The sequence below is a fragment of the Phyllobates terribilis genome, unplaced genomic scaffold, assembly GCF_046119375.1.
Source record: "Phyllobates terribilis strain yellow unplaced genomic scaffold, ASM4611937v1 Scaffold_1__5_contigs__length_1240528914, whole genome shotgun sequence".
In the NCBI taxonomy this organism is placed as follows: domain Eukaryota; kingdom Metazoa; phylum Chordata; class Amphibia; order Anura; family Dendrobatidae; genus Phyllobates; species Phyllobates terribilis.
In genome coordinates, this window is record NW_027362761.1 from 1,232,881,698 (window position 1) to 1,232,895,897 (window position 14,200).

Below are 14,200 nucleotides of genomic sequence, written 5' to 3' on the forward strand. Positions count from 1 at the left end.
TGCAGACGCTCCCCCCGTGTAATATCACACGTGTAATGCAGACGCTCCCCCCGTGTAATATCACACGTGTAATACAGACGCTCCCCCGTGTAATATCACACGTGTAATACAGACGCTCCCACCGTGTAATATCACACGTGTAATACAGACGCTCCCCCCGTGTAATATCACAGGTGTAATACAGACGCTCCCCCGTGTAATATCACAGGAGTAATACAGACGCTCCTCCCCGTGTAATATCACAGGTGTAATACAGACGCTCCCCCCGTGTAATATCACAGGTGTAATACAGACGCTCCCCCCGTGTAATATCACAGGTGTAATACAGACGCTCCCCCGTGTAATATCACAGGTGTAATACAGACGCTCCTCCGTGTAATATCACTCTTGTCCGGTGTTGTGATTTGCGGCTTGTGACTTTCTACTTTTTGGGGTCTTTCATAGTATTGTCTTCTCCTGTTGGCCAGTTTGCCCCCTCTTTCTCGGAGGTCCGGTAGTGGCTCCAGCCCCCGGACGTGTCCCCTTCTGGCAGAGCCATGGGTGCGGTGTGGAGCTGTATCTCGCGCTGTATCTTTCGCCAGGTGTGGTCATGGTCCTCTCCTGCCCGTGGCCGGTCTTGTGCAGCAGGTAGGAGGTGAGTCGTGTGGGAGGAGTAGTGGCAGGATGATGGGAGGGGTGGGGGCGGCTGCTCTCGCTCGCTCTCTCGCAGGCTGTAATCCTCCCAGGAATTCCCGGGAATCTGTCTCACAAGTTGGATCCTGATCGTTCCGTGTTCTCGCCATGTTCTGCCGCAATCACCGCAGTCGGGTGACGGTGGCGCGATGCTCTGCGCTGGAGATGGAGATCCGGAGGGGGCGGCTGCGGAGGAGCGTGCTACTCGACACCCCGCAGGTAAGTGTGTGCCCAGGTGCCGGCCGTAGGGGCGCTGCTGGCGGGGCCGGGGGTCCCGGCCATGACGCAAGGTATAATACCCCGAATATTAACCTCGGCCGCTCACAGGCTGCCATTAACCCTTCCACTGCTGGCGGGGCCAGGGGTCCCAGGACGTTATAAGGTATAACACACCGGCTGCCATTAACCTCTCCGCTGCTGGCGGGGCTGGGGGTCCCAGGACGTAAGGTATAATACCCCGAATATTAACCCCGGCCGCTCACAGGCTGCCATTAACCCTTCCCCGGCTGGTGCTCGTCATGTGACCCACAGAACAATCCCAGGGTCTGTGCAGGAAGCGCTCGCCCCGGGGTCACCGCATACGAGGCGCAAAACCGCTCACATGACTCATCCGTGACTGCAACACCAGTCCCAGCATGCCACCGCCTGCCGAGAGGTACCACACAGCGCGGGCTGAGATACCGCCTGCAGAGAGGTACCACACAGCGCGGGCTGAGATACCGCCTGCAGAGAGGTACCACACAGCGCGGGCTGAGATACCGCCTGCAGAGAGGTACCACACAGCGCGGGCTGAGATACCGCCTGCCGAGAGGTACCACACAGCGCGGGCTGAGATACCGCCTGCCGAGAGGTACCACACAGCGCGGGCTGAGATACCGCCTGCCGAGAGGTACCACAGTTTGTAGGATTAGATACAGGGGCCGGGTATCCAGGCTCGGGGGGATCTGAGCGCTGGATGCGGCCGTCATGGCATCTAATCAGGCTGCTGCTCCCAGTATCTCAGGATGGTGCCTGATGGGTGGTGTAGTTGTTACTAATAATACAGGTAATTATAGCAGAGGGTTAATAGCCAGAATCACTACAACTCCCACCGGATGTTACACAGTGGTGGAGTAGTCGTACTCCTGGCCGCGGAGAAGCTGCAGGGACGCCGCGTATTAACCCCTCTGATGCTGGAGATGCCGCAAATTGACCCTTCCGATGCCGCCTATTAACCCCTGAGATGCCGCGTATTCACCCCCTCACCAGACGCTGCATATTAACCCTTTGTGCATTGAGGCTGTCGCTTATTACCAGACAGTGTCGGCACTGGAGCTGTGTTCTCGGCTATTAGCCGCCGGGCTGTGAATGTCCCGTCAGGGACCGGGGTTGTGGATTCTTACAAGGGTTTCTGTTGTATGATGACTATGGTCTCTCTGTAGGAAGGGTCCTTGGTATAAGAGCGGGGGTCCGGCTCCCGTCGCTGCCACCAGTCGTCGCTGCCACCAGTCGTCGTCTGTCCTGGGCTCCGGGATTGTACGGGGCAGCACAGCGCCAATCACTGTGTAGTGGCCGCTACTGAGAACTGCAGCTCAGCTCCAATGGCGGCCCATAGACCCACCAGCCCTATACTGGCGGGATGCTAGAGGTGGGACGTCAGTGTCATGTGACCACAGAACCCCCTTAACTCCGGATCAGGGGGCACAAGACATCGAGGTTGGATTTATCAAGAGTTTTCAGCTGATTAGTCCTCATTATAAGGTCACCTATTTTCGCACATTTCTTCCTGTTGGCTATTTTGTGCCGCTCTCGTCACCTGGGCGGGGCTAGCTATGCAAATGAGGTTTAAGCTAAATTTATGAATTGAAGCTTTTTTTTCTCAAAGTTGCGCAAAAAATCACAATCTCCGTCCAGGGGCAGACGGAGCGCGGAGAGGGACAGTGTGCTCCAGATGGAGCGCGGAGAGGGACAGTGTGCTCCAGATGGAGCGCGGAGAGGGACAGTGTGCTCCAGATGGAGCGCGGAGAGGGACAGTGTGCTCCGGACGGAGCGCGGAGAGGGACAGTGTGCTCCGGAGGGAGCGCGGAGAGGGACAGTGTGCTCCGGACGGAGCGCGGAGAGGGACAGTGTGCTCCGGACGGAGCGCGGAGAGGGACAGTGTGCTCCGGAGGGAGCGCGGAGAGGGACAGTGTGCTCCGGAGGGAGCGCGGAGAGGGACAGTGTGCTCCGGAGGGAGCGCGGAGAGGGACAGTGTGCTCCGGAGGGAGCGCGGAGAGGGACAGTGTGCTCCGGAGGGAGCGCGGAGAGGGACAGTGTGCTCCGGAGGGAGCGCGGAGAGGGACAGTGTGCTCCGGAGGGAGCGCGGAGAGGGACAGTGTGCTCCGGAGGGAGCGCGGAGAGGGACAGTGTGCTCCGGAGGGAGCGCGGAGAGGGACAGTGTGCTCCGGACGGAGCGCGGAGAGGGACAGTGTGCTCCGGAGGGAGCGCGGAGAGGGACAGTGTGCTCCGGAGGGAGCGCGGAGAGGGACAGTGTGCTCCGGACGGAGCGCGGAGAGGGACAGTCTGCTCCAGACGGAAATGATCAATGGAAAGATGCAGCAAACTTCGTGGGAGAACGCGGCCGAAAGGAAAACTGATGTCAGAAATTTCCCAAACTCCACTGCCAGTCATGTTACCTATTATCCCTCACTCCTTGGGAACCTATAGGCTCTGGTTGGCGCTGTGCCCGGTCCTTATGTGCCTATAGGCTCTGGTTGGCACTGTGCCCCGGTCCTTATGTGCCTATAGGCTCTGGTTGGCACTGTGCCCGGTCCTTATGTGCCTATAGGCTCTGGTTGGCGCTGTGCCCGGTCCTTATGTGCCTATAGGCTCTGGTTGGCACTGTGCCCGGTCCTTATGTGCCTATAGGCTCTGGTTGGCACTGTGCCCGGTCCTTATGTGCCTATAGGCTCTGGTTGGCGCTGTGCCCGATCCTTATGTGCCTATAGGCTCTGGTTGGCACTGTGCCCGGTCCTTATGTGCCTATAGGCTCTGATTGGCGCTGTGCTCCGGTCCTTATGGGCCTATAGGCTCTGATTGCCGCTGTGCTCCGGTCCTTATGTGCCTATAGGCTCTGGTTGGCGCTGTGCTCCGGTCCTTATGTGCCTATAGGCTCTGGTTGGCGCTGTGCCCCGGTCCTTATGTGCCTATAGGCTCTGGTTGGCACTGTGCCCCGGTCCTTATGTGCCTATAGGCTCTGGTTGGCGCTGTGCCCGGTCCTTATGTGCCTATAGGCTCTGGTTGGCACTGTGCCCGGTCCTTATGTGCCTATAGGCTCTGGTTGGCACTGTGCCCGGTCCTTATGTGCCTATAGGCTCTGGTTGGCACTGTGCCCGGTCCTTATGTGCTTATAGGCTCTGATTGGCGCTGTGCTCCGGTCCTTATGGGCCTATAGGCTCTGGTTGGCGCTGTGCTCCGGTCCTTATGTGACTATAGGCTCTGGTTGGCGCTGTGCTCCGGTCCTTATGTGCCTATAGGCTCTGGTTGGCGCTGTGCTCCGGTCCTTATGTGCCTTTAGGCTCTGGTTGGCGCTGTGCTACGGTCCTTATGTGGCTATAGGCTCTGGTTGGCGCTGTGCCCCGTCCTTATGTAGATATAGGCTCTGGTTGGCGCTGTGCTCCGGTCCTTATGTGCCTATAGGCTCTGGTTGGCGCTGTGCTCCGGTCCTTATGTGCCTATAGGCTCTGGTTGGCGCTGTGCTCCGGTCCTTATGTGCCTATAGGCTCTGGTTGGCGCCGTGCTACGGTCCTTATGTGCTTATAGGCTCTGGTTGGCGCCGTGCCCCGGTCCTTATGTGCCTATGGGCTCTGGCCGGCGCCGTGCTCCGGTCCTTATGTGCCTATAGGCTCTGGTTGGCGCTGTGCCCCGGTCCTTATGTGCCTATAGGCTCTGGTTGGCGCTGTGCCCCGGTCCTTATGTGCCTATAGGCTCTGGCTGGCGCTGTGCTCCAGTCCTTAGGTGCCTATAGGTTTTGTTTGGGGCTGTGCTCCAATCCTTATGTGCCTATAGGCTCTGGTTGGTGCTGTGCTCTGGTCCTTATGTGCCTATAGGCTCTGGTTGGTGCTGTGCTCTGGTTGGCGCTTTGCTCCAGTCCTAATGTGCCTGTAGGCACTGGTTGGCGCTGTGCTCCGGTCCTTATGTGCCTATAGCCTCTTGTTGGCGCTGTGCTCCGGTCCTTATGTGCCTGTAGGCTCTTGTTGGCGCTGTGCTCCGGTCCTTATGTGCCTGTAGGCTCTGGTTGGCGCTGTGCTCCGGTCCTTATGTGCCTATAGGTTTTGGTTTGCGCTGGGCTCCGATCCTTTGGTGTCTATAGGCTCTGTTTGGCACTGTGCTCCAGTCCTTATAAGCCTATATGCTCTGGTTGGAGCTGTGCTCCGGTCCTTATGTGCCTATAGGTTCTGGTTGGCGCTGTGCCCCGGTCCTTATGTGCCTGTTGGCACTGTGCTCCGGTCCTTATGTGCCTATAGGTTCTGGTTGGGGCTGTGCTCCTATCCTTATGTGCCTGTAGGTTCTGGTTGGCGCTGTGCTCCTGTCCTTATGTGCCTATAGGTTTTGGTTTGCGCTGGGCTCCGGTCCTTTGGTGTCTATAGGCTCTGGTTGGCGCTGTGCTCCGGTCCTTATATGTCTACAGTCATGGCCAAAAGTATTGAGAATGAGACAAATAGTAATTTTTCAAAAGTTTACTGCTTCATTTTTTGTAATGGCAATTTGCATATACTCCTGAATGTCAAAGACTGATCAGCTTAACAGCAATTACTGTGCTTGCAAAGTCAATATTTGCCCAGAAAATGAACTTTAACCCCTAAAACACATTTCAACATCATTGCAGTCCTGCCTTAAAAGGAGCAGCTAACATCGTTTTAGTGATTGATCCATTAACACAGGTGTGGGTGTTGATGAGGACAGGGCTGGCGATCAATCAGTCATGATTAAGTAAGAGTGACATCACTGGACACTTTAAAAGGAGGCTGGTTCTTGGTATCATTGTTTCTCTTCAGTTAACCATGGTTATCTCTAAAGAAACACGTGCAGCCATCATTGCACTGCACAAAAATGGCCTAACAGGGAAGAGTATCGCAGCTACAAAGATTGCACCTCAGTCAACAATCTATCGCATCATCAAGAACTTCAAGGAGAGAGCTTCCATTGTTGTCAAAAAGGCTCCAGGGCGCCCAAGAAAGACCAGCAAGTGCCAGGACCGTATCTTAAAACTGTTTCAGCTGCGGGATGGGACTACCAGCAGTGCCGAGCTTGCTCAGGAATGGCAGCAGGCTGGTGTGAGTGCTTCTGCACGCACTGTGAGGCGGAGACTCTTTGAGCAAGGGCTGGTTTCAAGGAGGGCAGCAAAGAAGCCACTTCTCTCCAGAAAAAACATCAGGGACCGACTGATATTCTGCAAAAGGTACAGGGAGTGGACTGCTGAGGACTGGGGCAAAGTCATTTTCTCTGATGAATCCCCTTTTCGATTGTTTGGGACATCGGGAAAACAGCTTATTCGGAGAAGAAGAGGTGAGCGCTACCACCAGTCTTGTCTCATGCCAACTGTAAAGCATCCTGAAACCATTCATGTGTGGGGTTGCTTCTCAGCCAAGGGAATCGGCTCACTCACAGTCTTGCCTAAAAACACAGCCATGAATAAAGAATGGTACCAGAATGTCCTCCAAGAGCAACTTCTCCCAACCGTCCAAGAGCAGTTTGGCGACCAACAATGCCTTTTCCAGCATGATGGAGCACCTTGCCATAAAGCAAAGGTGATAACTAAATGGCTCATGGAACAAAACATAGAGATTTTGGGTCCATGGCCTGGAAAGTCCCCAGATCTTAATCCCATTGAGAACTTGTGGTTAATCATCAAGAGACGGGTGGACAAACAAAAACCAACAAATTCTGGCAAAATGCAAGCATTGATTATGCAAGAATGGACTTCTATCAGTCAGGATTTGGTCCAAAAGTTGATTGAGAGCATGCCAGGGAGAATTACAGAGGTCTTGAAGAAGAAGGGGCAACCCTGCAAATATTGACTTGCTGCATTAACTCATTCTAACTGTCAATATAACCTATTGGTGCTCATAATATGATTGCAATTATATTTCTATATGTGATATAAACATCAGACAAACACTAATAAAAACCAGAGGCCAGCAGATCATGAGAAAATATCATTTCGGTGTCATTCTCAAAACTTTTGGCCATGACTGTATATGCTCTGGTTGGAGCTGTGCTTCTGTTGTTTGGGGTGCTGCTTGTCCGTGTAGGGTGTATTTTGAGCCCCCACTATATATGTACTCCATAAGCCTCTGCATTGTACAGGTACCACGCAGGGTCAGAACGCACCAACAATGGCGCATTGATGTGGCGTCTCCCTCAGATTCCAGATTAGACTTCTCCAGTCGGGTCTTGTCCTGGTGTTGGCGCTCGAGTTCCCCGTAGTCGTAGGGCCTGCTCCAGCTTGTCACCCACACATCACACTCCAGTTATTCCTGTTACTTCCTCCCTATCAGTCTGTGTATTTCTCCATGTCACACACCTGTGTACACAAAACGGCTCATCCACCCCACATGACATTCTCCAACAGTGAGATCACTACTACCCCCACCAGAGAGAGAGGTACTACAACCTCCCTGCTGAAATGCAGTCATGGCTCCACTTACTCCTAACCCTCTATCTGCCCAAACTGCCATCATCCACACCATCACTATCCACACCATCATCATCACTGTCAGGGAAATATTGTCAGGAAAATATTAACCATTTCTCCCCCCTGAAAGCCCCCCTCACCACTTGTCAGTACAAGAACTGTCTCCATAAAAATCTCAGCACAAAGCCCCAATTAACACAGTCATGAGTAAGGCCTTAAACAAACGCTGGCAGCCAAGAGGTGCCACCAAACTACTTAAAATGCGAGCATCCTTCTACTTGGCAGACGCAGGGGATGATTAGACATAGAGAGGTGGACGAAGTTCAAAGGCCCATATTTTTAGTGGCAGGGACAGCCAAGAAACAAGATGCTCAGTTTTTCGTAGCCGTAGGCCCCTCTGGGGGACTGTGGCGCAAAAGTAACAAAATAGCAAATTGCAACTGTGCGATGTGTGGTCTCTAAACGAAGGTAAAATCGTAATAGAAAATATGGTACCACCTTTGGTCTTCTGGGATCAACCAGCGATTAGTTATCCCAAAAAACAGATTTTTAATGCAAACATGAAGGGTGGAGCCGAGCCCACATGATATCATCCCGTGGGGGTCTCTCCCTTCAGCATAAGATAGTTTGCTGAGGCTGGAGCCGTGTTCTTTGTCCTGGAGTTTATGTCTATCTTAGCGGAGGGCCCTGTTCGATAACAGTTTAAGCGGAGTTTCTCCCCTCCACCTATACTGAATCGTCACAGCGATCTTTATAGTGAAAGTTTCTTCTTTAATCCTTATTATTTTGTGTAGCTGCTTATGTACTGTAAATGTTCCCTTTTGTAAAATCCTTGTATATTTTTCCTAACACTGTCTCCCTTTTGGATTAAATATAAAATTTAATAGTTCTGTTTCTTTTGCTCTGTAATCGTTCTCTCCCCCGAAGCCATATACGCTACCAAAACGCAGGCGTCCGGCCAGACCTGTATTATATTTCAAACTCTGCTGTTGGTGGCAGAGAATAATAATAATTGGGCTTTCGTGAAGCAGATAGTGACCATACGAAGAGCGTAAACATGTATTCCATGTGTTGGAATCCGGAGGTGTGATGCCATACGCTCACTGGTCGCTAGCCGATACCTAAGGAGTGAGTAGTCTGGATCGTGTGCTCGTGATTCCAGACGAAATCCGTGACATAGTGACGGCACGGTGAGATATTGCGTGATCTCCCCGTTGACGTCTCTTTGGGAATTCGTTACAATCACTATCCACACCATCATCATTACTATCCCCATCGTCATCATCACTGCACACCACCATCATCATCATCACTATCCACACCACCATCATCACTGTCCCCATCATCATCACTATCCACACCATCATCATCATCATCACTATCCACATCATCACTGTCCACACCATCATCATCATCACTGTCCACACCATCATCACTGTCCACACCATCATCATCATCACTGTCCACACCATCATCATCATCACTGTCCACACCATCATCATCATCACTGTCCACACCATCATCATCATCACTGTCCACACCATCATCACTATCCACACCATCATCATCACTGTCCACACCATCATCATCACTGTCCACACCATCATCATCATCACTATCCCCACCATCACCATCATCATCACTATCCCCATCATCACTATACACACCATCATCATTCACTCAATCATCACTATCCAAATTTTCACTATCATCATTAACACAGTCATCAATATTCACATCATCTTCATCCTCACTATCGACACCATCATCATCTCTATCCACACCATCATCATCACCATCCACACCATCATCATCACCATCCACACCATCATCATCACCATCCACACCATCATCACCATCCACACCATCATCATCACCATCCACACCATCATCATCATGACTGCACACCATCATCATCATGACTGCACACCATCATCACTGCACACCATCATCATCATCACTATCCACGCCGTCATCACTATCCACGCCGTCATCATCATCTGTATATACACCATCATTATACACCACCATCATCATCCTCACCATCACTATCCACACGCTGTGTTTCTGATGGCATGGGTTTACCTTGACTGCAGTGCCAGTAGGGGATTGACATTAGTGGTGGTGTGGGAAAACATTCCTACAGATGTCCACTTGGTTATTGATCGGGGACGGTTGGTATCACCGTATGTTGCTGATGACACTCCAGTCTCTGTGGTAATACATAATAATGTGATCTGTGCTGACTCTGCTCTGCTGTGAAGGTGTCTGACAGTGTTCGGATGAGGTGTCACCAGGTGGAATCGGCTAATGTCATAACCTTGTGTGATATTAATAAGATAACATGTAATAGTCTGGGAACCGATAATACCCTACTGATGTGTCCTGATAAGGCCATCCCCTTATACCCTCAGGGTAACCCACCCCACCCTATCGAGAGCCCCCATACATATCAGCAATGGCCCACAGCCAGTGGACCCGTAGTATAGACTGTAGTATGCTATCCGCATCCTCACCTTCCACCTCTGGGGAGGAAAGGGAGCCCCCTGTGACAGTCATATTAACTTCCCCCCCAAGTCACTGAGAGCCAGGAGTTCTTAGCGACACCACATACAGAGGTCATCTTGGAGAAGCTGGGAGGCCTGGCTGACAAGACCCCCGATGACCCTGACAGGGAGCGGATATACTGGGATGAGGGGAGACTATTCCCAGGTCAGGCTAGATAAATGGAAACTCATTTTACCCTACCAGTTTCAGGAACAGTTACTGAGGATCGCCCATTAGATTTCCATTGCTGTACATTTAGGGGTGCTAAAACTGAAAGCAAGACTCTCCCACAAGTTTTATTGGCCTAAAATGGGTACTTACATGGCCAACTACTGCTATTCATATATCACCTGCCAAAAGGAGGGGAAATTGGAGCCTCTGCCCAAAGCTACTCCCCTTGCTATGACCATAGCGCTGTCCTCCATGAGGGCAGACAAGGCGGCCGATGCTCTGATAAGTATATCTTCACGTGTAGGATTTCCCAAGAGATGCTCCTCGATCAGGGGACCAAGTTCATGTCCCACTTGATCCCTAGTAGTCCCTACCTTCCATAGACGAATGGTCTGTGTGAGCGATTTGCTGGGACCTTAAAGCAGATGCTTAAGATGTTGGTTGAGTCTCAGGGACGTGACTGGGAGCAGTACCTCCCACACCTGTCACATACCGAGAGGTACCACAGGTCTCCACCGGATTCTCCCCCATTTGAACTCCTGGATGGCTGATTTGTATGGGGACCTCTCAATCTGATAAAGGAATCATGGGAAGGAGAGCTAGATGCTCTAGGAAAAATCTGTGGAGGACTATGTCATGCAATTCTGGGAGAAAATGCAAACGTGGACTGAGTTGGTGCAGGAGAACATGGTGCTGGCCCAAGCCAGCCAGAAGCAGTGGTACGACCGCCATGCCCAAGAGTGAGATTACAAAGTGGGTCAGACGGTGTGGGTGCTGGTCCCCATGACCCAATATAAACTACCGGCTGCTTGGAAGGGCCGATTCAATTCTCAATGGTGATAATTATGTGGTCACAGTGTAAAGAAGAAGCAGAAAGTCTTCCATGGAAATATGATGAAGGGCCATTATGAGAGGGATGCCTGTGCCCTGCCAGTGTGCAGTTTGCCAGAGGAGGGGGAAAATAGATGCCCTTGTAGATGTCAAGGCTGCCACTCGAGTAGCTGGGTCCATTGAGAAGGACCAGTTCAACTCTCAGCTATTTGTCGACCAGAAGGCCTAGCCGCACGAGGTACTACACCCCTCCAAGCCACTTTTACCTCTAAGGACCCAGCTAGCCGTCCACCGTGTGGACACTGGGGACCGTCCTCCCATTAGGCAGTCGGCCTGCTGTCTATCCTTAGAGCTACAGGCGGATAATCAACAAGAATTAGACAAGATGCTAAGAAAATTGCCAAACTGCATCATGTGAGCGCCATGACCGCTAGAAGAATATGAAATGAAGTCCGTCCATCCATTCTAAAGCCAAGAGGTGGATGTCCGGGCAAAATATTAGAGTCAACAAGTCGGCTCAGCACAAGGTCTATCAGTTCTGGGGCAACAAACACGGCAGTGGAGGAGGCTCGTAAGCTTCGTAATAGTGAGATCATAGACGTCCATGCGAGCACCGGGCGACGCGCGTTACACAAGTTGGAAATGATTGTCCAAGAAAAGGTGAAGAAGCCTCGACTTCAATATCATCAAAAGTAGCGTTGGCTCGAGTTCGCAAAAAGGTACGAAAGGTGGAGAGAAGAAAATTGGAAATGGGGGATTTGGAGAAATTAGATGAAAGTCAGTTTTCCAGGCTCTGATGGGTGTAAATGGGACTGGAAGAAACCAGGTGAAAAGGGACCAGCGGATCGTGAAATTGAAGGAACTGTCAAGTTTGGTGGAGGAAGCCTGATGATATAGGGTTGTTTCACAGCCAAAGGCATTGGCTACTTCACCAGGATTGATGGTGGTCTCAATGCTGAGCTATATGTGAGTATCCTACAAGACGAGTTACTTCGTACACTCGAGGACTATGGGTATGTAAAGGACGACATAGTGTTCCAGCAGGAGAACGATATGAAGCATACATTGAGATTGGTGAAGAAATGGATCAATGACAGTGAAGTAGAGGTGCTGGATCGGCCCCACAGTCCCCACTTGTTGGTAAAGGTGAATAAAAAGCTGTATACAGACCCGAGTGAGGAGACCAGTAAGCCCCAACTGTGGGAACGTGTAGAGACCTGGGATCAGATTTCAGGGGGAGACCTACTCGAGTCTGATCGAGAGCAAGAAGGATTCAGGCTGTGGTGAAAGCCAAAGGTGGATTTACAAAACGCCAACAAAATAATAAAAATTACAATTTAGATCTTCAGGAGCAAAACCGTAACAATGCAGCGACCTAACGAGAATCTGCAGAACTAATCATCTGCTAAATAGCTGCAAGTCACATGTATGTAAGAGATAGAGAAGATGATGATAAAAGAATGGGAGTCTCGCGTCTGAAGCCGGAAGGTCAAAACATTGTTCCCCTATTGCTCATCAGTGAAAATGCCATCACTGTCTCTGATGCCTCTGCTAGTGACCTGGACCGGGGGACGGTGAGATCTTTCTCCACATCGAAATCAGCCCTTCCCAGGTTATGGTGCAGATCGATGGCAGTGCTTATAGTTTATCGTGTATATCCCCTCCTATTACTCTGTGTAGATCCTCCTCCTATTACTCTGTGTAGATCCCCTCCTATTACTCTGTGTAGATCCCCTCCTATTACTCTGTGTAGATCCCCTCCTATTACTCTGTGTAGATCCTCCTCCTATTACTCTGCGTAGATCCCCTCCTATTACTCTGTGTAGATCCCCTCCTATTACTCTGTGTAGATCCCCTCCTATTACTCTGTGTAGATCCTCTCCTATTACTCTGTGTAGATCCCCCTCCTATTACTCTGTGTAGATCCCCTCCTATTACTCTGTGTAGATCCCCTCCTATTACTCTGTGTAGATCCTCTCCTATTACTCTGTGTAGATCCCCCTCCTATTACTCTGTGTAGATCCCCCTCCTATTACTCTGTGTAGATCCCCTCCTATTACTCTGTGTAGATCCTCCTCCTATTACTCTGTGTAGATCCCCTCCTATTACTCTGTGTAGATCCCCTCCTATTACTGTGTAGATCCCCTCCTATTACTCTGTGTAGATCCTCTCCTATTACTCTGTGTAGATCCTCCTCCTATTACTCTGCGTAGATCCCCCTCCTATTACTCTGTGTAGATCCCCCTCCTATTACTCTGTGTAGATCCCCCTCCTATTGCTCTGTGTAGATCCCCTCCTATTGCTCTGTGTAGATCCCCTCCTATTACTCTGTGTAGATCCCCTCCTATTACTCTGTGTAGATCCCCTCCTATTACTCTGTGTAGATTCCCCTCCTATTACTCTGTGTAGATTCCCCTCCTATTACTCTGTGTAGATCCCCCTCCTATTACTCTGTGTAGATCCCCCTCCTATTACTCTGTGTAGATCCCCCTCCTATTACTCTGTGGAGATCCCCTCCTATTACTCTGTGTAGATCCCCTCCTATTACTCTGTGTAGATCCCCCTCCTTTTACTCTGTGTAGATCCCCCTCCTATTACTCTGTGTAGATCCCCTCCTATTACTCTGTGTAGATCCCCCTCCTATTACTCTGTGTAGATCCCCCTCCTATTACTCTGTGTAGATCCCCTCCTATTACTCTGTGTAGATCCCCCTCCTATTACTCTGTGTAGATCCCCCTCCTATTACTCTGTGTAGATCCCCTCCTATTACTCTGTGTAGATCCCCTCCTATTACTCTGTGTAGATCCCCCTCCTATTACTCTGTGTAGATCCCCCTCCTATTACTCTGTGTAGATCCCCCTCCTATTACTCTGTGTAGATCCCCCTCTATTACTCTGTGTAGATCCTCCTCCTATTACTCTGTGTAGATCCTCTCCTATTACTCTGTGTAGATCCCCTCCTATTACTCTGTGTAGATCCCCCTCCTATTACTCTGTGTAGATCCCCCTCCTATTACTCTGTGTAGATCCCCTCCTATTACTCTGTGTAGATCCCCCTCCTATTACTCTGTGTAGATCCTCCTCCTATTACTCTGTGTAGATCCCCCTCCTATTACTCTGTGTAGATCCTCCTCCTATTACTCTGTGTAGATCCTCCTCCTATTACTCTGTGTAGATCCCCTCCTATTACTCTGTGTAGATCCCCTCCTATTACTCTGTGTAGATCCTCCTCCTATTACTCTGTGTAGATCCTCCTCCTATTACTCTGTGTAGATCCTCTCCTATTACTCTGTGTAGATCCCCCTCCTATTACTCTGTGTAGATC

At 50.8% G+C, this 14,200-nt stretch overlaps 1 protein-coding gene across 2 annotated transcripts in view; it reads left to right on the plus strand.

Annotated features, from left to right (window-relative positions):
* Positions 1-631: 631 nt before the first annotated feature.
* RTKN (rhotekin) overlaps positions 632-14,200 on the plus strand; it is a 125,762-nt gene continuing 112,193 nt past the window's right edge. The window contains exon 1 of one of the 2 annotated variants that reach the window (XM_073650214.1): positions 632-891. In XM_073650214.1, the coding sequence (XP_073506315.1) occupies positions 781-891 (111 nt within the window). In that variant the 5' untranslated portion in view covers positions 632-780. The remainder of the gene's footprint in view (positions 892-14,200) is intronic. The other variant, XM_073650195.1, reaches the window with a different exon arrangement.